At 45.0% G+C, this 23,959-nt stretch overlaps 1 protein-coding gene across 2 annotated transcripts in view; it reads right to left on the bottom strand.

Moving 5' to 3' along the window:
- MAPK8IP2 (mitogen-activated protein kinase 8 interacting protein 2) overlaps nt 1-16,840 on the bottom strand; it is a 256,306-nt gene extending 239,466 nt beyond the window's left edge. For both annotated transcript variants that reach the window (XM_086918822.1, XM_086918823.1), the window contains exon 1: nt 16,409-16,840. In XM_086918822.1, coding sequence (XP_086774948.1) covers nt 16,409-16,473 — 65 coding nt within the window. In that variant the 5' untranslated portion in view covers nt 16,474-16,840. The remainder of the gene's footprint in view (nt 1-16,408) is intronic.
- Between the last annotated feature and the right edge of the window lie 7,119 nt (nt 16,841-23,959).

Below are 23,959 nucleotides of genomic sequence, written 5' to 3'. Positions count from 1 at the left end.
TGCACTTTATCATGTTTTGCGGACATTATAGTGAGATTAGAAAAAGATACCTGCTTCCAATCTTACGTAATCAAGGCTTTATTCAGGTAAAACCAGCCCTGTTGTTTTTGCAACTCCTCCCTAACGTAAAAGTAGCTTTTTCTGTTGCTAGTTTTTTAGTTGCAGGAGCACGTTTAAATAAGCACCGTACAAGATATAGGCACCCTATCCCTGAATAATGATTTTCCTCTTTATCTCATTCATTCAAATGTTTTGTGCTTTAATAAGCCCCTTTTTTATCTTGTTATCATTTTTTTAAATATCTTTGTATGACTCATTGTGATTTTAGTGTTTTTAAAATAATGATTGTTTGTTTTAACTTTGTAACAACTTGTGCTCTGATGAAATGCTGTTATGTAATTCATGCTCGTTCTTTTATGATTTTTAATAATCGAATAAAGATAATTGACTGACTGACTGACCTTGCACATATTCCTGAAATTATCAAAATGGGATACACCATTAGCACAACACTTACAATCGTGCGCTGACTTGAACCATTTGTAATTGAGTCACCCACACATTATAAAATATCCAACAATGTATATAGTTTGAAAATTTGTAATGAACTTTTGGAAATAAATATCTGCACTTTAACAATCTTCAGTTTACATAGAAATTAATGATAGCACTCCATGACAACTTTTAAATGTCAGCATGTGCACAGAAATCCATGAGTGAATAATGTAAGGATAAGATTTGTTTTTCTCCCATATTTTGGCAAGAGAACTTTGATTTAAGCCACAACCTACTTTGAAAGTAAGTATCAAACTCACTCTAGTTGCACTCAGCCTCTACCTTGTTAAATTGAAATGAAGTTTGCACATACAGATTTACTGGTAGTTGAACTGTGCACTACCTTACTTTTCAAAGACTTGTTTCAAGGACTACACTATTTCTATTTCGTAAATGCACCCATGTGCATACAGTCAATGTATGCTGTATATGTTTGTGGTCCCTTTACAAGCTACATTGTTTTCTAAAATGAATTTGCGGTTTGTAGAGTAATTTGAAGAGCAGTAGCTTGGATGATGTCATCAGTGATGCCATCCATTTGGTCATCAGTGATGCCATTTGAGGCGTCATCAGGGATGTCATTATTGATGTCATTTAACATGTCTTAAGGGATATTATACATGAGCTCATAAGAAGTGCATGGTGGAGGTGCAAGGTATAGTTAGCTCTCTAAAAGATAATTGCTGAATATCAGTTTTTTTTAAAACATTTGTTTTTCACTCATTTCAACTCTCAACTATAATGTCACTTTAACCCTGTTTTTACAGTACATTTCTGTGTTTTGTTAACATAAGATAAGATTATATTAGCATACTTAACTATAAAGTCTATTTTATCTTTGTTGTTACTGTGAATTTCAGTTTTTTAAATATTCATTCAACACCTCCAATGCCGGAGGCCTAAGGCCATGTACCGTGGGGGGCAGGCACAGGCCTATCTCCTCCCTGGGGGGACCACCACACCGCAGCCTGCACTCCCTGGTCAGCTTCCTGCCCTGTACTACTGCCACGGCTCTCTGTTGCAGTCCCTGCCCCCCTCCTCCTACCCTCCTCTCTGTGTTTGTCCCCCTCCCCCTCCCTCCTGTGGTGAGCTTTTTGCCCCTTCGTGCGCACTACTACTCCCCTCTGTATCTATCACTGCCCCCTCTCCTATGCACCATCATTATCAGTGTGCGTGCCCCATTCCCGTCAATACTGGTGCAGCTGTGCTACAAACACCCTCCTTTGCTCACGCTGCCTTCCACCGTTCTCAATGTGCATGACCCTGCTCCTTGGTCCATTGTGCTTCCAATGCCCCTGTACTGCCACTGCCTTATGTTATTGCCCATGCATCTCTTCTCTGCCCCCCGTTCTCCATGTGCATGCCCCTGCCATCTTCAGGTCCATTGTGCTGCCACTGTCCTTGGACTGCCCCCCTCCTCTCTTATTTACCATGTACCAACTGCTTAGTACTGCGATACCCATCCCCAGATAATATTGTTTGTGTTATAATCTATTGGTGTCCCCATCCTGCACTGTTATGGGCTTTTTATTTAAAAAAATTCAAGACTCAGCAGCCACAGCAATTTGTTTCCAGCTGCAGCTAGCCAATCAAGTCTTTCCGAACCGCTGTACCAGCTTAGGTATTGCTGTACCGAAATGGATCAAGAGAAGAAATGCTCCCTCAGCAATCACAAAGCCCCATTTTTTTAAATGATGGTCTTACGGGACCTACCATCCAGATAACATATGTTTTAACTCCTTCATGAACACCCTGAGCACCTCTTTAAAAGCCATTTTCCAGAAAACAGCTGAACAAGGTTTATATCAAATAAGGAAATGCATGCTTTCTGACAATAGTTCTAACTTTTTACGAATTTGGAGTTGTTCTGTATTACTTCCCAAATTTTCCTAAGGGAATTCATTGTTGAAAAAAATGTTTTGGGACCCTGCCTTTTTCAGGTCCCCCACTTGACAGACTAGCACAAAACTTTTCAAGAAGTTGCCGAGGTGGATTATCTTTTTTGTGGAAACTTTGGTGATGATTTTACAAACAGTTCTAAAGTTTTCAGCAAAGCAAAAAACTTTCTTCATATGAAAACTCTGACTAATGACAACTACACAGTGGTGATTGCCACAATTACACTATATATATATATATATATATATATATATATATCTATATCTATATCTATATCCGTATATATATATACATAATATGAAATACACATCCTACTTCCTCTGAACAAGAAGAGGGCACGCATATGAGGTGAGTAAAATCTGTAGCATATCTTTATTGTCATGGGCCTCCCATGACTGGTCACAGAAGAGATACACGTTTCGGCAAGGAACTTGCCTTTGTCAATATTTTGTATTTATTCACTGAAAAAAAAATATATATATATATATATATATATTCACGCTCCAAAATCCTTCCCACTCCTCCTGGAAAGAATGACAGCACTCGAGGTTGAGGAATACAAACGCGCTAGATTTTATTCAGCGGAGGGGTGCACACAGACGCGTTTCGGCGGTCTGCCTTCGTCAGTGTGTGATGCACTGTGTTTGTATCCGACATTGTTTTTATCATACATAATCACTCCCACTACTGGTCAGGTGTGGACACAAACAAGGGGACTAGGGCCTAACATGAAACAAGGCGGCCATCTTGTAGTGTATAGTAAATGTAACACAACAGTAGGATTTAACTAAATAAAGCCCCCAGATGGGCAATTGCATTGTATCCAGTTAGGCTAATCACAATAAAATGGCAAAAATTAGCATGAAATAATAAAGCCGTGGATCGGCTTAAGTCCCCATATATATTACATGTGCCAGATCACCTGTACAAAAAGAAAATTAAATCAATTCTCAAACCACAGCTGCAAGCTGAGCATAGCTACAGGGGGGGTTTTGAATAAGTGGGTGTCAAGTGAAATGCATCGCGTGCAATATCGGCGAGGGCATGTATAGTTGTTCACAATATGAACCACATTTTGAACGGAAATTGTTACATAAATTCAAAATTGAAACAAAAGTGGTTAAAGTGCATATTATATACAGTGGAAATTGTGTATGTAGAGAGGTATTGGAAATAAGCTTCTGCATTCTGTCCGATCAAATATAATATTCATTCAATCAAAGTCACAAGATATTAATGATGATTATCAAGTACCTGATTATGGGTTATACCAAGAGAAGCATATGCCATCAGTCAAATAACCACGAGTTGTCTCTCACATACTACTATGTACAAAAAACTACTGTGTACAGGAAACGAATTGGATGCACTTTTCAGAGCTATTATATACATTAATATACACATGTTCCGAGTATGATAATCTGAGAAGTTCTAGTTTCAGTGTAATCAGTTGCACTATCATCTTGGGATGGTGTATATCAGATCTTATCTGCTCATTTCCCTAGATGGAAGGCCATCTCCTCCCCACTGTTGAGACCTTTAGGATATTTAGTACACAGATCAATGATGTAACGGGACTCTAGTCTCCTTAGTCTGCGTAATCGGTCACCTCCACGAATATTGTGGGGTACAGTATCGAGGCCGAAGTACTGGAGCTTGCTCCGATCTCGATTGTGTACTTCCGCAAAATGGCGAGCCATCGGATACGTCTGATCTGTTTTGTCGATGGCTCGCATATGTTCCAATATTCTAAGCTTTATCTCCTTGATAGTGCTCCCAATGTAGCGTAAGCCACAGGGGCACTGCAGGCAATATACGGCATACTGGGTGCTGCAGGTGATGAATTTATTTATATAGATTTTCCTGCCAGTCTCTGGTATTATATACGAGAGTACACGTTTACTACCTGCGCACGCTTTGCAGCGGCCGCAGGGGTAAAAGCCTCGTTGCTCCCTCAAAGTGTTCGTTCTCAGGGACACCTTTTCGAGATGGCTGTGCACCAGTATGTCGCCTAATGATTTAGCTTTGCTAAAGGTTAGGAGTGGCTGAGATGGAAGATCTTCTTTGAGCACGCTGTCTGTTAGAAGAATATGCCAATTCTTACGTAGCATGGCTCTGAAATTATCTGCACCTGTAGAATAGGGAGTTATAACTCTGAACTTGCCTTGATCCTCACCTGACTTGCCCCTACGGTTAACCTGATCGATGTTACTGGTCAGGAGGGACTGTCTCTCTATTTTCCTTACTCTTTTTAGAGTGTTATGGAGCATGCTCTCGCCATATCCCCTAGCTTTAAAGCGGGATATGCATTCCGAAGCAGCCGCTTCGAAATCCGAGGGTTTAGAGCAGTTCCTGCGGAGTCTTAGCAATTCCCCGTAGGGGATGCTCCTGATTAATTGGGGTGGATGGCTACTGCTGGCATGCAGTGTAGAGTTGCCAGCAGTTTGCTTTCTGAAGAGGTTAGTGTGGAGTTGACCATCTTCTGCGTATATTTTAAGGTCCAGGTAGTCCGCTGCCACTGGACTCACTGTCCCAGAAAATCGCAGATTAAGTTGATTGTTGTTAAGTACATTGATGTATTCCCGAGCTGTCTCAGGGGTACCTCTCCACACAATGAAAAGATCATCGATATATCGATGCCAGCAGATGACCTTGCCCTCTTCTTCCCCAACTCTGCAGCTCCTGGGTACCTGCTCCTCCCACCACCCCACGAACAAGTTCGCGTAGCTGGGAGCAAAGCAGGTACCCATCGCCGTACCAGACTTCTGGATGTATAACTGCTCTTCAAACAGGAATATATTGTGTTTTAGACAAAATTCTACGAATTCCAGAATCATTAGATTGTGTCTGGAAAATCGTAGTTGGCGTTGTTCCAATGCCCATTTGACCGCCTCTAGTCCATGGCTATGATCGATAATAGTATAGAGGCTGGTAATGTCTAATACCATTAAAAGATAGTCCTGTTCCCACACCAGATTGTTCAGTTTCATCAAAAAATCTTTTGTGTCTCGTATATACGAGTCCAAGTTGGACACAAGAGGAAATAAGGTGTGGTCCACAAAGCGAGACATGTTCTCCGTTAGACTCCCGATGGAAGAAATAATCGGGCGTCCAGGTGGGTGGTCACGATTTTTGTGAAGTTTTGGGAGGTGGTAGAAAGTTGGTGTCATTGGGCAAGTGGTACGTAGGAACAGATGTTCATCTTTGTTCAGCATATGTTGGTTGTACCATTTGGAGATGAGTTTGTCATATTCTATGATACTCTGTTGGTAGGTATCATTAGTGCATTTAGTATAAAATTTCTCATCTGAGAGTTGCCTCAATGCTTCCTTTGTATAATATTCACGGGTCATCAGAACCACGTTCCCGCCCTTATCAGAGGGCTTCACAATTATTTTCGTGTCCATCGTTAATCCTTTCAAGGCAGTTCTCTGTTGTTCCGTGATATTTTGGTGGGGGTTCTTTTGGTTACTTTTCCGTAGTTTTAATAGGTCATCATTCATCGCTTCCGAGAACACATCTATGGCATCCCAAGGGGATTGAGGAACAAAGGTGGACGGAGGTTTAAAACCACTGTTTTCACTGTCCTGTTCAATACCCTGCACTTCAGCTCTTTGGGCTGGATCCAAATCTGCAAGGTCCTGTGTTTGTTCTAATTCCAGATCTGTTAATATCTCAACTGAGCGTAGATCTTTGCCGCTCAGTACGTCTGATGCTGTAATTCTTCGCCCTTGGTTTTCTTTATGTTGTAGATGTGGCCGCATTTTGAAATGTTTATGTAATTTAAGTTTGCGGGTGAAGCGGAACAGGTCTATTTTAGTTTGGGTATATTCCAACTCACTGTTTGGACAAAAGGTCAGTCCAAGACTTAGGACTTGTTCTTCTTCCTTTGTCAGTTCTCTAGGGGTGAGATTGACCACCGTTAAGTTAGTAACCACGTTATTGGTGATGGAGTTACCTGGGGGGTTAGTGGTGGTGTTGGTTCCACTTGAATGAATAGCTGGGGCTATTGTTTCTTGTTGGTGCGCTTCCGATTGGTCCAACGGGGTGCTCGGGCGCCTCTGCCTCTTCCTCTTGTTCCCCCCGCCTGCCCGTCTGGTTCTGCGTCCTTTTCTGCTCCTTGGATATCCGTGTCTGGGGGCTTGTTCTTCCCACCTCGGAGCCATGTACTTTGTATTACTTCGTACTCCTCCTGAAAAGGAGTCTTGGTGCTTTTGTCCGCCGCTTTAGGCCCCCTGTTAGTAGTGCGTGTATCTGGGTCTGACTGATTCTCTTCTGCTTCATTCTCAGTTATGTCAGATTCAGAGGTGACTTCTCCAGTACCGCTAGTTGTCCCAGCACCTTCTTTTCTGCTCTTCTGGAGGGCTTTGCGTGGAGCGTCAAACTTTTTTGCATACGTAAGGACGCGTCCAGTTAGATAGTCGTTGGCGTCCCTTTCGTATTTTTCTTGTTTACGGAGCCTTATTTTAGATTCATATTTGATCAACCTAGCCTTCATCTGTTCTTTCATTTGTGTGATGATAACCACTTGGCTGGGATCAGTTTCACTCTCAAGCTCGTTGTCAATCACTTGAATATCTGCCAGTGCTCGCTCCCTGTCGCTCCAGGCATATTTCACAAGTATTTTCAGTGTGCCCTCACAGTATTGGGCAGTATGTTCGAACCAATCTGTTAGCAGTTGCGGGTCCGGATTCTCATAGGAGGGAACAGTGTGGACTCTCAACCCCCTTGGTACCCGTTCTTCCTCAATATAATTAGTGAGGCTTGTTGCCTCCCACCATTTGCGGATTTCCCTTTCATGCAGGCGTTCCAATTTCGTTATTACTATCAGAAGTGGATTGCTGGGCGCCTCCACTGTAGGCGTTCCAGTTGACGCAGGCGGTCTTATCTGCCTTTTGAACATGCCCTTCGCTGCCGATTGCCGTTCCGCATCAGAAAACATGTCGGAACAGCGCGTGTCATAAACAGTATTGAACTCTTACTGTTGACTCGCGCTTTTAGATAGTGCTGCCCCTCCGCAATTTTAAACGCGCGTTCTTAGCCTCAGTCCTCTGTCGCCTTGCCACACAATTCCAAAACTCCCTGACGTGCAGAGACGGGAGTAGCAATCAATATCTGCATGCAATACAATGCTCACCGGAGACGTCTTCCTCGGGAGACACGGGGCTCGCGTTCTCCTCTGTAGTCCGTGACCAGACTCGAACTCCCGGATTGGATCAGGCGGTGCGCAGCCGTGCACTTAGAAAACGCTCCTTCTCCACGAAAAAACGGCTGCTCACTCGACGGCGGGTGCTGTCGGCGGTTCGTGGACACCGCCACACATTCACGCTCCAAAATCCTTCCCACTCCTCCTGGAAAGAATGACAGCACTCGAGGTTGAGGAATACAAACGCGCTAGATTTTATTCAGCGGAGGGGTGCACACAGACGCGTTTCGGCGGTCTGCCTTCGTCAGTGTGTGATGCACTGTGTTTGTATCCGACATTGTTTTTATCATACATAATCACTCCCACTACTGGTCAGGTGTGGACACAAACAAGGGGACTAGGGCCTAACATGAAACAAGGCGGCCATCTTGTAGTGTATAGTAAATGTAACACAACAGTAGGATATATATATATATATATATATATATATATATATATATATATATATATATATATATATATATATATGAACTGAAAAAAGGTGAAGGTAACGTTATAGTTAGGTGTGATGAAAAGACAAGCTTTTGTTTTTAAAAAAAACTTAGAAATTCACTGAAAAAAATGAAGGTTAAAGTAACGTTATAGTTAGGTACATATGTCAGTAACAACATTAGATTGGATAATGTCTTGAGTGATGTCTTCAATGATGTCATAGAAGATGTCATGAGTAATGTAACATGTGAGGTCATAAGCAGTGCGTGGTGAGTCGCAAGTTATAGTTATCTCTTCTAACTAGTGAATTTCTGTATTCTTTCTTGTTCAAAATGTTAATGTTGTGACGGACATATTCAGCTAACTATAATTTTACTTTAATCTTTGTTGTTTTTCAGTGAATTTTCAGGGTTTTTTAATGTAAAGTAATATTTTATTACAATACATAAAGCCAACCCACGCCAAGCCTTGCGGCAAACCTCCCACAGGAAGCCAACCTCACGCTGGACACGGCTTTTGGCCGTGTACCGCAGGGAGTTGGCATCATGTAGTCAAATTACCCGGATGCAGATTATCCCCTGCAGGAAGCAAATTTCAATTTGAGCATGGCTTTTAGGCGCATGTGGCATGGGGTTGGCAGCAGGGTCTGGCTTGCAGCCTGGTCCTATGCCCAACTCTCCGCAGGCTGCCACCCAAAAACAGCAAACACTCTGCCATGCACAGAATTTGCTTGTGCATGTCATGGGGTTAGCTGCATACCCTGTGTTGCAGCCACATTATGCTTCCAACTCTCCGCCGGCAACCAAACCCATGTCGTACACAGCCTTTGGCCGAGCACAGTGGAGGCTCATCACAGGGCATGGCCTGCCACTAGGACCTTTGGTGAAACCCCCAGCAGGCTACCAACCCCACACAGTGCACAGCCTTTGCCATGTCCATCATAGGGTTGGGCTTCAGATCCCAGGGACCCCATGCCCAGGGCCAAATATAATAAAAAAGGGGAGGGTAGCCTCATGGCCTCCCCACTGTGAGCCTTATTAGGCCCTGGAGATCCCATCCCCGAGGACCATATAAAAAAAGGAGGGGCCATAGGGCTCCCCTCTCCAAGCCTCATTAGGCCCTGGGAACCCCCAACACCCAGGGCCTTGAGTATTTTAAAAGGGGTCATGTGGCCGCACCCCTCCACAAGCCTCATTAGGCCCTGAGGACCCAATCTCCCGGTGCGTTATGTTTTTTCTGATGTTGCTGACAGCCAATCAGAGCACTTGCTCTCACTGGAGTGTGACTCTCACAGGAGCGAACTTCCCAAGGGAAATAATAAAGCTCCCTGGAAAATCAGAGTGCTTAATTTTTTAATTAGCGTTCCCGTGAAAGTTTCGAACATCTTGTGGACCTAACCGTCCAGATATACAAATATATTTTTCCCTTAATTTCTAAAAAACTATGGAACAGATTTACACCAAATAACAAAAAGCACAATCGGTGGACCAAGATCTAGCTTCCTGTCAAATTTGGTGTAATTCCATTAAACAGCTTTTGCTGTAGCCCTGCCTAAAGTAGTCTATGGAAAATGCATGGTGCTTTTGCGTTTTGGGACCCCCTTTTTTCTTGGCCTCTGCTTGAGGGATCACCCTGAAAGTTTCCATGCACAAACTGGGCAAAAAATAGCACTTTTTGGGGAATATTTTGTGAAGATTTGTCAAACGGTGCCAAAGTTATTAGAATCAAAAAAAACGAATTTCCTATGGAAACACTCACCAAATTAATTCCCAGTGGCAACCCATACAGGGTAATATATTATATACAGATCATCAAGATACATATATGTGGGGTTAAGAATAGTATACTATATTTACCTATATATGCTTACCTTCATAATATTTTTGTGGTCGATGTTCTGTCTATGATATTTTTGTAGCATGATATTCATAACTCATAATTTCCATAGTATTCTGCTGAGACTTTGGCTCCCATATTAAGGAAATGTGTACACTTTAATAATCTTTGTTTATCAACAGTATCTAGCCTATTGATTTTTAAACTGCGTCTGATCTTAAGAGATCCATTAAAACTCTTAGGATTAAAACATTGTAATTAAAAATTATTGTACTTTTTTATATATTTGCTCTCAATCGGAGGAGTAAAAGAAAATGAAATATGTTGAAGCAGTTCTAAAGGGAGAAGGAATAGGAAGGAACGTTATGGAGTATTGAATATGTTTTAACCTGCTCTTTCATAGTGTGTAGAGGCATGTTTTGTCCTAGAAACTGTGGCAAAGAGCACAGAGAGATCTTGCGTGGACGCTATGAAAATGAGCGCAGGGTGAGCTACGCCCAACAGTCACTGAGATAACCACTGTAGTGTTCTGCAGAACATGTTCTAGTGTTCCGTAGGCAGCTGTATTCCCAGCCACTCCCTTGACGGCTAGACACACTTGCAGCCCCACCCATCCATCACTGGTGTCACGAGTGACGTGGCCCTGCCAATAAAAGGGCCCGGGTGCACTTGCTCGTGGCCACCTACCACCTGGTGTCTGTGTCAGTCATTGCCATCATGTGGGCCTGAGGCCCGACACCACAACCACTGACTGAGCATGCGCAGTTTTGGAGACTATGACAATGAGTCAAATACACACAAAGGGCAGGGTTCTTGTTCTCAGGGACGTGTTGCGCTCTGCTATATTTCTGAAAGATGCCTGTTAGGCTAGAAGATTTAAGGTAGTGGTGCCACAGGAAAGGGGTGACCCTCCCAACCCCATCCGACCATAAGGGATGAAAGGAGGAACAGGACTCTCAAAATTCTGAAATCGAACTAGTTCAGACTATAAATGCGGACAATTCACTCCTCAATTTGTGTCGTGTTTCCAAATGTTATCTTCGGTTAATTTGTGGTATCCCCTGTTCCATCCTGCCGAGAATACGGCCTCTGTCTCCAATGGTGTGTACAAACCTTTCATCCCTTACAATCGGACACAAGTCCTGCTACTTACACAGTGGAAATATCCGGGCAAACTCGAGCAACAGAAGCAACTGGAGGACTACCCTAACCGGGTTGGAATTATCATCGGTATAGTGGAATTACAACACACACCTAGAATAGAAGGCAGCCCTGAAGAGTCAAAGCGACCTATACTTTGACGAAACACGTGTCGGCTGGCGCGGTGTAGCTCGAGCATTAAAAAGAGAAAATCTCAAATAGAAGAAGTGGACAATAACGACTGTGACAATGAGGACAGACTGAGCATTCCCGGCCTTGGACAGTGGGACAGTGGACGCAGGCTGAGTATTTCCAGCATTGGAGACTGTGACGATGAGGACAGGAAAGCACTTTCCCAGAGGATTTTTGAAAAGAACGATGATGATGACGAGACCCGACAAACTGTGAAAGAACAGAGAGCAGGCGTGTCTTGACATATAGTAGCAATACAGCACTATACAGATCACAGTTACCATAACATAACTAAGAGATAAACAAAGACTTCACTTAGCAGCATGTCCGGCCCCAGGGACGGGGCAGCAGTTTATAAGCTAACACTGCTCAGGGATTTCCAGCCTTGTAAAACACGGGATGAGCACAGAGAGGGCGCGCCTTTCCTGCTAGTATGCTGTGTAGAATGTCTGGCGTGATTCAGTCTTGGGGTGTGGGGAGGGGCAGAGTGGCCAGAGAGCGTCTCTGTGAATCACAGTTGAATCCGTTCTTGGATCATTTCAAAGAGAGGCCGCTGGAGGTGCAGCAAACACTAGCCATGTGAGCCGTGGGGCTGGATTGGATAACGTGGAAGGTGCAGCGTGCAAGACGTGGCCCTGAATGCGTCAGAGTGTCACGTGCCCCTCACCGGAGTCGGCGATGAATGAACCGACAAGCTCAGGGCAGGGCGTAGGGCTGAAGGCGCTGACAGTGCGCCCAGACACCCTCTGCCTCACTGCAGCCACACCCAGGCTCTGGAGAGGAGCACGGCCGAGTGCTTCACCCGCCCCTACTCTTTACTGTTCCCATTCACCCTATCCCAGGTCACAGAGGCTACGCTATCGGTCACTTAATCCATACAACAGACACGTCCTCGCATTAAAGGTACATGCACTTCCGTAGCGCACACAGCGCCGTACCTTCTGCCGCCTTTAAATTAACTAAAGACGCGACATTGGCCTCCTCTTTGCCATAGCAGCCTCACTCACTGCCTTACTACATTGTTACATCTACACCCATCTTTCCACGTCCTCCCCATTCATCCACCCCTTTCTAAATTCATTCACCCAAGAGGCCAACCACCCTTGCACCCTTTGTTTACCCGTCTGTACTAGAGGTATATTTGCGTTGGTGATAAGTCCCTCCCTTCTTATCCAGACCAGCATCTGTATGCTAAGGGGGCAGACTAGGGGAAATGCAGAATCCGCAAGCACACACAAAGCTGAAGACATATGAGAACCGAGGTCAAGGAAAAAGAAAACAACAGAGTGGGAGCAGTGCCAGAATGCTTGCAGCCAGGAGGAAGCGCAGAGCGCATCGCCGGAGCATCCCTAATGCTGCTAGCCGTGGTGCTGATGCTGTGGGCAGAAGATTAGTTCAGGGCTCTGCTAAAGACACCCCGGCCCCGCCTCGTCCACACCGCCTCTCCCAGGGAATGGGTCGCGCGACGCCCACGGAGGATTATCAGAGCACCACAGGCCAGCAGTGTTCCAGCTCTGCTGTCGGTGGTGATGTACGTAAAGGCAGCGTCTGTTCTGGGCATTGTAGGAGAGTCTCCAATACTCCTCTCCCCCAACGCCTCTCCCGGGGAAAGGATCTTCTGACGCCTCTCAGGACGTCCAGTGCTGACGTCTCTGGTGCTGATGCTGCAGACAGTGATCCAGTCCACGGTACTGCTGGATACACCCACCGCAGTCCTGCGGATCCACCGCCTCTCCTCGAAGCGAGCATTTGAATCTCGAGGCAAACGAGTAGATCTCTGCAACCCGCGGTGCTGCTGTCTTTGGTGCTGAACCGGAAGCCAGCCTTCAGAGGTCTACAGGAAAATGCGCTCTATCTTTCTCCTTGGGAAGGTGCTGAAAAATCCCGAAGGGTGTCCGACTCCCCACAGACATTCCTAGTAAACCACGACCCCGCAGGAACACCCAAACCACCCCATAATTTCCCAGGCCTTCTAGCATAAACTCCTTGAGCTACCCACGGCATACATGTCACGTGAGACACCAGAACCTATGTCTAGCACGAGGGGTTCCTAGCCATTGCATAATCATGCGAGGCGTTGTGTGAGGACCTGTCATCACATAAGTAGCACAGAACCCTACACGATCATGCGCCAGGCTCAAAGCCTATGCATAATTACAGAATGAGTTTTGATACCATGCAGGAGTAATTCAGAGCCCATGTATGATCCCATAAGGGACTGACAGTCCCTATATAATCACATGAGGGTTGGGAGCAATATATACTAATAAGAGGGGTTCCGGGCCCATATATAATCCCAAGAGGAGATCACGGTCTATATATAATCACATGAGATTCAAAGCCCACGTGTAATCCCATGAGTTCCTATATATATTCATGTGTGGGTTCTAGAGCACATATATAATTGTATGAGTAATTCAGAGTGAGGTTTCACAGTCCATATCTAATCAGATGAGGGTTTTAGAGCCTCATTTGAGCAACAAAATGTATATCAGCACACACGAATTGTGGAGTATTACAATCAAATGTGGTGCTCAGAAATTCTAATTAATCACTTAGATGTTGGGAGCTATACAAATGCTATGCCAGTGAAAATAAATGTGACCTGATGAAACATGTTATTTGGAACAAGTGTATCAATAAACACACTTTGCCACCGTGTGAAAGTCAATGTCTACGTCACTATTACACCGGTAAAGCCTGACTTTATAAAGAACAGATTACTGTTTCACAGGTTCCCTGTTACAGTCAATTGTGTGTAAGCCAAGGCACACATAACCCCCTCATATTATAAACATCACTCCATCTGGAGTAGATTTTCTATTAACTCCAAGAGGCTGCTGTGTTTTCAAATAATATTTAAGATACTATATTTAGGTCACACTACTTTAGCACCGTACGTTACAATCACATCATTGAAAAAGCATCCAGCATAGCCTTGCTGAGCCTATCTACTGCGGTATTACAGCTATGTGTGGATTTAACCCATTTAGCTCTGCTTCAATTTAAGCACGCTTGTTTGGAACTTCAACTGTTAATAATTCTTACTATTGTTGACAGAGGGAAGGATCACCCTTACCCACAAGAGCCTTCACCTCTCGGACTCTCTCCAGCTTTAATAATTATAATAAATAGCATAATACACTCCGCGCATCTAGACATATACTATTTTTTTATATATAATATATATGGAATATATATGCAATGGTTAGTTTATTAGTACATTTACTCCCAATAACAGGCTAGGGAGGGAGGCAGGGAGGGTGACTCACATATTTATATGAGCATGAAATAAACATATTTTTGTGTGCATATAGCTGTGTAATGTGAGTCGTTCAGAGGAAATATCACATGAAAGTTAAGTGCTTGTACAATACAACATGAGGTTTTCAAACCCTGTGTATATCATCATATAGGGAACAGAGCAAACACATCATGAACAAGAAATGAGAACCTAAATATCACATTAGGAGATTCAGATTTTATCATTCCTTGAAGTAGTAAGATTATGACATGAATTTATATTCCCAGCATTGTGCTGGGCACGCCCCTTTATGACATGAGCATTTATAACAAAAAGTAAGCCTACATATCATCGCATGAGTCTATAACCCAACATCCTAACCTATGTATCCATCCCATAAACTGACATTTCAATCACAGGCATATATTTCCATCATATGCATGGACCTCCAAGTAATGGATGTAAAGCGCCATGGCATGGACCTGTATTTCAATCATGTATGTTTCTCCATCACTGCATTCCCATTGCATTAGCATGTATATCCGTCGTGATTCTGTATCTTCAATACATGAACTGGCCCTTCAATCACATTAGACTATATCTCCCTCATATAGGGTGACCTGTTCACTCCAGGCCATGAAGGACACTGTCTTCAGTCCTGAACTTTTACTCTACAAGTCATGCTTTTCAGAGTTAGTCTAATTTGTTCAATTAAAGCAAGACTACAACACCCAGAATGCATTAAGTGATCACACAAAAGTCCAGGAAGAGAAATAGTATCCCCTGTCCTCATAGAAGCAAATGTCTTTCTTAATCGTGAATCTTGCAACCAGAGCTCACAATCCCATATCCGAAACATGTATGGCTGTTGCATGCACCTGTAGCCTCATCACATGAGCTTGTGTCACCTAAGCCGGTATCTCCTCATTAACCTGTATAAAAATCACAAAACTTTGCATTCCCATCCTATGTGCACGAATTCCCATCACGTTTGTCTGTCTATCTCAAGAAATTGTCATCATATAAACTTGTATTCCCGACACCTGAGCCTGTGAAGTCACTGCATAAACACGCATCCCCGTCAAGTTAGTTAGAACCCTCATCACATGATTCTATATGATTGAAAGTGTCTCCCATCAAAGGCATACCGGTATAGCATTGCAGGAGGTCATCTCTCCATCACTTGAACACAGAGCTCCATGACACGAGCCTGGTTCCGCATCACAGCAGTTCAAACATGTATCTGCAACTAGCATATGTATCTGTCTCTTGAACCCGTGACTTCAGAGCGAGTCTATGTTTCCATTTCATTGGCGTATATCTCAGTCACATTAGAGTTTATATTACAATACCAGTCAGACACTCCATCACACCGGTGCTGTAGCTACATCACATGTGCCCATGTCTCCATATCATGAGCTCATGTCTCAGTGACATGCACACATGATACAATCAGAGGAGCCCATTTGACGGGAGCCTCTGTGTCAGATACTGGTGGCCGTGTTTGCGTCACATGGCCGAGTTTCTCCACCGCGCCAGCAGTCCCCGGCGCTGCTGTCCGCGGTGCTGAATGTGACTGCAGAGGAGGAGCCGAGGCCCTCTTCAAATCAAAACACCACTCCTGTTCACACGCTCGCATCGTTTCCTGGGGAAGGAGACTCCAGTATACACCTAGGGTGCCCTGGTACCTCAGAAAGCCGAGGGCACCCCTCACATGAGAGGTCGGAAGTGCTCTTACTGCCCATGCGTCTTTACTGCAGAGGGCGAGGCCCCTCCCGGGTAGCATCACCCTCCCTCGCCCAGCATCAGATGCCGGCCCCAAAACAGGCTCAGGCCACAAACGGGGATTGGGCTTCCAGCAGTGTGCGGTAGCCGGGAGGGTGCCAGCGGCGGGGTTCTCTTACCTGCATCCTGGGGGAGACAGAGAATGAAAGGTGGAGAGCGAAAACATCTCTGCCCGATCCGCCATCTTCTCATCAAAGCCGTCCACTGAGTGCAGGGCTAATCCGACAACAGCACATGCAGGAGAGGGGGGCGGCACGAGGGGGACAGATATGGAGCAACACAGGGAGGTGGGAAGAGGAGAGAGGGAGAGAGGCGCCGCGACACACCAGGAGACCTAACGTTTGAGCATCGCAAGAAAGAGGGACTGTGTCTGCAAGGTGGACGAGCGATGGAGAGAGGGCTGAGGAGATGTCAGTGAGAAGGATGGGTAGAGACTCAGGTGCTGTGGGAGAGCCGTGGTAACAGCATCACGAGCAGGAGAGACAGGCGATGCGGGAGACGAGTAGGAAAGGGGGAAGAGAGAGGGGCGCAGGTGTGAGTGTGTGTGTGTGAGTGAGGGGGACGCGCTGCATAGAGAGGCAAGGCAGAGCATCACACAGGACGGGGCGGGGCGATGCAGGAGGAGTGATGGAGGGAGGGGCGGAGCAGGGATGCAGCAGTGGAGCTGGACCAAAGAGAAGGGGGGGGGGGGGAGGCGCGCTCTGTTGCAAGGGAGACAGGTAGAGGTGGCGATAAAGGCAGAGAGAGGACTGGGCGGCAGGAATGGCGAGTGGGATTAAAGTGGAAGGGGTGAGTGACAGAGTGGTGAGTGAAGTGTGCAATGGAAGAGTTGAGAGGGAGAATGGTGAGAGAGCTGATGGGGAGAATGTTCTACCAGAATACTGAAGTTTTAACAATTACCTGCCCTAATATTGGCTCTGCAATATCAACTCAAACTATCACCAAGGTAAGCAGATGTGGAGTAAAGAATAGTAAATGTATACTTCCATATATACGTTAACCTTGAAGCTACGGTGGCACTCAATATTCTGGAGTTCATCTATGTATAGGTCGATATTATTCACCTTGATATTGTGACATGCAGCTGGGATGGGAGAGGTGAAAGCGAAAAGAGAGACACACATGAATACATAGAGATTGATGAAAGAGGTGGAAGAAATAGCTGACTAAAGAGTAGAGAGGGAGAGAGTGATGTGCAAGATGACAGAGAGGAAATAAAGATGACAGAATTGAGAGGGAGAGAGAGCGAGCGGAGAGACAAAGACTGTTAAACTAGTCAGACACAGGGATAGGGTCTCTTAGGTGCAAATTATTGCTTGAGGTAGAGGAGCCAACGGAGTGAGATGAGAGCTGAACTTGATTTGAGCTGGCGGTTGCAGGTGGGTACCACCAGCAGTCTTTTTTGGATACCAGGACATATTTGTTTTTATTACCGGGCTTTGCCCCAGAACAAGAGAAATAGAGGTAGCCCATGAGAAAGGAGGAGGAAGAGAGCATTTTTTTTTAAAACAGTGAGAAAGTGAGAAGGCAGGATACATGATTCGAGTTAGGGAGCTCCTCCAGAATACAGAGTTATAGGCTTATGTTATCGAGACTGTACTCTAATGTATGTATTATGTTTGGAAGGTCTAGTCAGATATGTTTTCTCATGTGTTTTTAAAATCTCAGGAGGATACTGTTAGAAATAATGTTGCCAGGGTTATCCTCCGGGAAATGACTGAATTGCAATTTTATAAATTTTAACTCGTGTTTTTATAAAGTTTATAAATGTATAGTGTATACTTTTATGGTTGTAATAACTCAAATAAAGTTTTAATGACTGACTGACTGAGAAGGCAGGATGGAAAAGAGCCTGCAAGCAAGAGATAAAGGGGCAGGAAGGCAAGGTGGTGGATAAAAGAGGCATTAGATGGAATCAAGACTAGACCACCCTGGCATTCAGCAATCCTAACATTCAGCTGTAGCACTGGTGGGCTTTCGTTAATTTCTAAAGTTATATATAATTTCTATATATATTTTTTTTAACATAAAGTAATATTGAAATCCAACCCCGCCACACATGGTCTTAGGCGGTGCATGGCAGAGGGTTGGCTGCAGGCCCTGGCCTCCGGACCAGAGTCTGTGCCCACCCCCCCAGCATGCAGCCAGCCCACTCTGTGCAGTGCTTCAGTAGTGAGTCAGGGGGTTGGCCCTGTGGCCAACCCTCCCAGTCAGCCAAACCCACCCCATCCCCCATGCCCTATGTATTTTAAAGCGGAGGGGGCCACACCCTCCCTCCCCAAGCCTCATTATGTCCCGGGGACCCCATCTCCTGGGGCCCTATATACTTTAAAGGTGAGGAAGGCCACGTGGCGTCTCTCTCCAAGCCTCATCGGCCCCTGGGAAGCCAATTCCCCCAGCGCTGTATCTCTCTTAAAGGGGAGAGGGGGTTCCGTGCCCCTCTGAGCCACAATAGGCCCTGGGAACTCCATCCCCAGGGCTCTATGTATTTTCAAAGGGAGGTGGCCAAGAGGCTCCCCTCCATGAGCATGTGGACGCCAAGCCCAAGGGCTGATTTTTCTTAAAGTGGAGGTGGCCGCATGGCCACACTCCCGACCCTACTTTGGGCCCAGGGACTCTAATGTGATAATTAATCGAACAATAATTGCACGCCCCCACACCCCCCAACACACAAGCCTTAAAAAGGCCCTGGGGACTCAATCTCCCTGGGCTGTGTTTTTTTTGTAAAAGGGAGGGGCCTGTGTCTCCCCTCACAAAGCCATTTTTGGCCCTGGGGGTTTCTCCTTATAATAGGCAGGGAGGGCACCCACTATACACACCTTTAGGGCTGTGGGGTGAGCACCAGGGTCCCTGTAGCCTCAGCCGGCTCACCACATGCTGCGGTAGTCAGCATTGCGCCCACCTAGAGGGAGCAGCTATTTATGCTGCTCCCTTCGGGCGGGACCAATATCTTGATATGTTTCCCTGCTCTCATCAATGCAGGAAGTGAAACAGATCTCAAGTCTGCTCCAAGCTGACGGGTGCATTTGTAAAGCACCCAACCAGTGGGAGCAGACTTTGTGTTTGCTCCTGTTTGGTGGGAGTTTTAAAACTGCTCTAGGCAGACAGGTGCAAACACAAGTTTCCCCACCCGCGCAAGTGCGGGCAGGCAAATGCCTGTGTCCCGGGGGTGTGCCCTCTAGGACATATTATGAGAGCTTGCCCAGGGGATGGATCACCCGGTGCAATTAATGACTCCAAAAGGGGGGAGCTCGAATCCCCCTTCCATTTTTATTGAGTAACGACCCTGGGGGTGGAGTTCTCAGAGGTGTTAAAGGCTCCCCTTAAAATAGACTTTGGGCCATGGGGATGGGGTCCCTGGGGCCGAATACAGGGGGGTTATAAGACCTCTCCCCAAATTAATTTGATTAGGTCCAGGGAATGGGATCCCCGGACCGAAAGAGGCTCGTGTAAGGGGGCCATGCATCCCCTCCCCATAAAACATACTTCAGTCCCTGGCAGGATGGGGTCCTTGGGGCCGAAAATGTCCTGGGGAGGGGGCAACATGCCTCTCTCTCCTTGAAAAATACTTCAGGCCCAGGGGGAACATCCCATTTAATTAAAGATGAAAGGTTTTTCCCCTCATGCAATTATTCTAAATTTTATCCCTACATCTGTGTAAAACATGGGTACAAATTAGTAGTTTTCTTTGCCACAGCAGGTGTTGATTGGCATGCTCTGTTGAGAATAGTAAGCTGTTTTTTCGCTAAGACACACGTAAGAATGATGTCAAGTTTGGCGATAAAGTGGCATAACCCTGTATTGAATGTTTACCTATGCCAGGGCTTGTGGTCATGAGAGGGCTCAATTTTAACTGCACGGCATCCTCTTTTAGTTCAGGCTTCCTGACCATACTCCTGCCGATCTTACTGATGTTCAGTTGATGAACGGCCTCAGGGAGTGGGGTGACTCGCCATGCATTTCACTCTTTCAGTCATTTTTCGACTTCCCAGAGTTATTTTCATTCTGAAAATCTGTCAACAACACTAGTTAACATTATGGTAACTACTAGGAAAGTTCATCTTTGTAACCATGTAGGCATCATCCCTTCAGTAGCCTGGAAGGGCACCAGTATACAAGGACAATACAGATGGGGAAGGGTCCACCCAGGAAATCTTATACTGGAAAACCTTGGTGAAAAGCTTTATCTCCGTGATGCTGAATACCGGATACCACCGAGTCTGGGACTCTGGATCTGTCCAGCTTCTGTCAACTCCTTCCTCTTTTAACTCATCTCAATAAATTCCCAATTTACTGTATCACAACAATGTGTTCTTCAAAGAGGTATGTCTTCAGCAATCTTAAATTGAATTTAAGGTTAGAGTGGTCCTAGTTTAAACAGGAATGGTGTTCCAGATCCTGAGTGCATAGATGGAGAATGCCTGTTTCCTGGTATTTCTTTTTCTTCCACTTCTCATCTTCAGTCTGATGGTATCCTGGCTGTGGGTGTCAAAAGTGTCACTGGAGTGGGCCAGTTTGACAACAAGTCAGCACTGGTGTGAATTGTCATGACTTTGTAGATGATGCAACAGGCAGCGAATGCTGCGGTGTCTGGCAAGGGGAGCCAGTGTCATTACATTAAAGTGGGGTGGTGTTTCGTGTTTTGGTCATATTTTATCAACCCGCTGATGAGGTACTATACTGCATGTAGGATGGCCTACTATGGCAATACCAGCCTTGTGAAGCAGTGGTGAGTGAGGTTGGCGAGCCATATCTAGTTCCGCTCGGGGTAGATTTGAAACAATGTTTTCACCCATTTAGGATCCTCATAAGAGTTGGCTGTTGAAAAACCTTGCAGGGACAGGTTTTGGTAGAGTGAAAAAAACAAGCCAAACCTATTTTTAGTATGAAAATATTCCAGCTAAATGCCGGAACATTCCCCCACCATTAAAATGCATTTTCTGAGGAATAAGGCACACCAGCAAAGTTGCACAAGTACAAACTTTTAAACTTCACGAATCTGCAGAGGTGCGAGTGTCACAAAATAAAACAAAATCAGTCAAATACTTAATTGGGAGGCTAGCCATGCCTGATTTTCTTCAGAGTTCATGAAAAATAATTTCTAGCACACTCCCTGTTTTTGCTCGGAACTACAGGGTTTTATGGCCGATGAGAAGGACCTCCTATCTGATTTTGTCTACTCCATCTTAACCAGCTCATTCTAGGCACCCGTCTCTGGCATAAATAATACTAGGAATCCTGACAATATTTTCTGAAATTTGATGCACATGAGGTGGTGGTTTTTGGGATCTTTTTGTGTATAGTTTGGATGGTGCAAAGAAACCTTACAAGCTAGGGGTCAAGAAATCCTGCAGACATTATCGGAGATGACTAGGCTTCTAGGCAGCCGCAGCTTGCATGGATCAGTGGTGGGCGTGGATTGGGAGAGAAATAAAAAAATACAGTTACTTGTTAACCACGTCTCTCCTCCGTCGTCTCTCCACACCTCTCACAGCTGGAATGGAAGCACCCAGGGCTCCCCTAAGCTATCCTAAACAACTAGAGAGTATTTATTTTCCAAAAAATAGCAAAGAACTCTGTAAAAAGAGTGGTAAGGTAGAACAATCACCAAAACCCCATCAGTGCTCCATGCAAATGTATTCACTGTGCCACAAACCAATTGTGAGAATACCAAGAGGAAAAAAGAAACCCTCAGGCACCCACTCGAGGCAGGTAGCCGTATATCTTCATTGGGTTCCTGTGGTTAGTGCGTGTGAAATTACATCAAACCAAATAATGATAATAAGTGCAGATTAAAATGAGTATAGATCACTCCCTCAACCAACCCTTTTAATGGAGAGGTGATTCGAACTCAGTTAAAATCAAAGTGTGGAGACGGACATACGGAGTTAAGTTAGTTTGAACCCCTTGTCCTAACAAACGGTCGACATGTTTCAGCTATTTGGTCTTTTACGACCCAGCATTCCTCCGGACCAAATAATCTAAAAAACTCACCACACGAGGCAGTACACCCCCTAACGTGTCTACTCACGGTGGATGGATATTCACATAAACGCGTTCATAACCAACTTGTGTTCTATTTGTTGGTAGGCGTCTTGTGCATTACCTCTATTCTGAGAGGTTTATGGAATTTGTTTGGATTCCCACTTTTTTCTCATGTAAAATGAAAATCAGGCACTCTCATTTTGATTTCTCTGTTTTCAAATGCATGACTTCATGAGTCCGTGGTGGGGGACAACTTCACGGCAGCATTGGTGTGCTGGCGACTCCCCCGCGTAAACACCTAATTACGGCTCACCCACGGCTCGGAAGGACAACTCCCCTAAGCTAAACACAATGTTGCAATGCAGCTCTGTGATTGGTCTGAGCGCCATGGTTCATGCTCAGACAGGCAGTGTGAGTCTGTACATGTTCTCCACCCAGGCTGTAATACAGCCTACGTGGAGAACATTCAAAGTGCGCATGACTGTTTGGCTCGCCCAAAACGGCTGGTCAAACCGTCAAGCGCAAGTACAGAGTGCTGATCATTCCGCCCCCTGCTCCCCGGTGAGCAGAGCAGCCCCGCCCCACCCAACTGCTTCAGCAGGGAAAAATAAAATGATAATAACATCATGTTTTTTTATTTTTACTTTTTCCCACTGCTGAAAAGCAGTGGGGCGGATCTCCTCCTCCTTAGCGGAGGAGCCACCACTGCTCCGAGGAGGAGGCATAAATCTTAGAATGTAATTTTTATTAGGGTTGACTTCCGATCACATGGATATACGTATATAGATACTGGTCAATTTCTTTTCAGATGTGCAAAAGTAGAGCTGCAGTTTTTGAGCTATTGGTACAGACAGATTGATAATTATCCAGTCAAAACATTTCCAATCTTGATTAATCTACTCATGGTGCTAGTAACAGGAGGATCATAAAATTGAGCCTACGCTTTCCCACGTTCATTATGTTACACACATAGAAAGAGGGAAATGTTTTTGTGCAGGAAGGTTTCCCTTACTGCTCAAAAAGAATCCTGCCTGTAACATAGGCACCCTTTCACTATGTGCAAGGAGGGTGCCTGTGCTGGTGTTAGGTTTCAAACAGTGTGCCATCACAATGAGGGAGCAGAAATGCAGTATATATTTGTAAAAATCGAGCATTTCTGTTCTCTTGCTTTCACGCAATGCATTGCTTGAAAATTTAGTAAATGTGCCTCCTGAAATCTGCATTTCCGGATCCCAAATGTGCATTTAACAACTGCCTTTGTACACCTGTTTGCAGTGTTGTACTGTCTTGTATTGGAGATCACAGCAGGAATGTATGACATAAGCACTGCCACCTAAAGCATTCACAAAACACTTGTTACTGACACACATTGTGGAATTGTCATCACAATTTCTATGTGACTTACAGAATAAAACGCCTTCTCCAAGCTTTTCTCTGGCCAGACAGGCGTGGAGGCCACACTGCCTAAACATGAAGTAATCATGAGTACTCCCAAGGTACGTTGCCACAAGGCATTCTATGTCGCAGACAACTTGTATGTGGAGTTAGCGCTGTTTTTTTGTGTGTGATACAGAAATTCTGTGTCATAGAGTGGAGAGATCAAGAGGTGTCAAATCCACACTACCCATCAGCTGTGGGCAATGTCCTACTCTAGAACTCTCACTGGGAATTTTGTGCTATTCTTT

This window comes from Lissotriton vulgaris, chromosome 1_1, assembly GCF_964263255.1.
Source record: "Lissotriton vulgaris chromosome 1_1, aLisVul1.2, whole genome shotgun sequence".
NCBI lineage: Eukaryota > Metazoa > Chordata > Amphibia > Caudata > Salamandridae > Lissotriton > Lissotriton vulgaris.
This window is presented reverse-complemented; position numbering and strand designations above follow the sequence as displayed.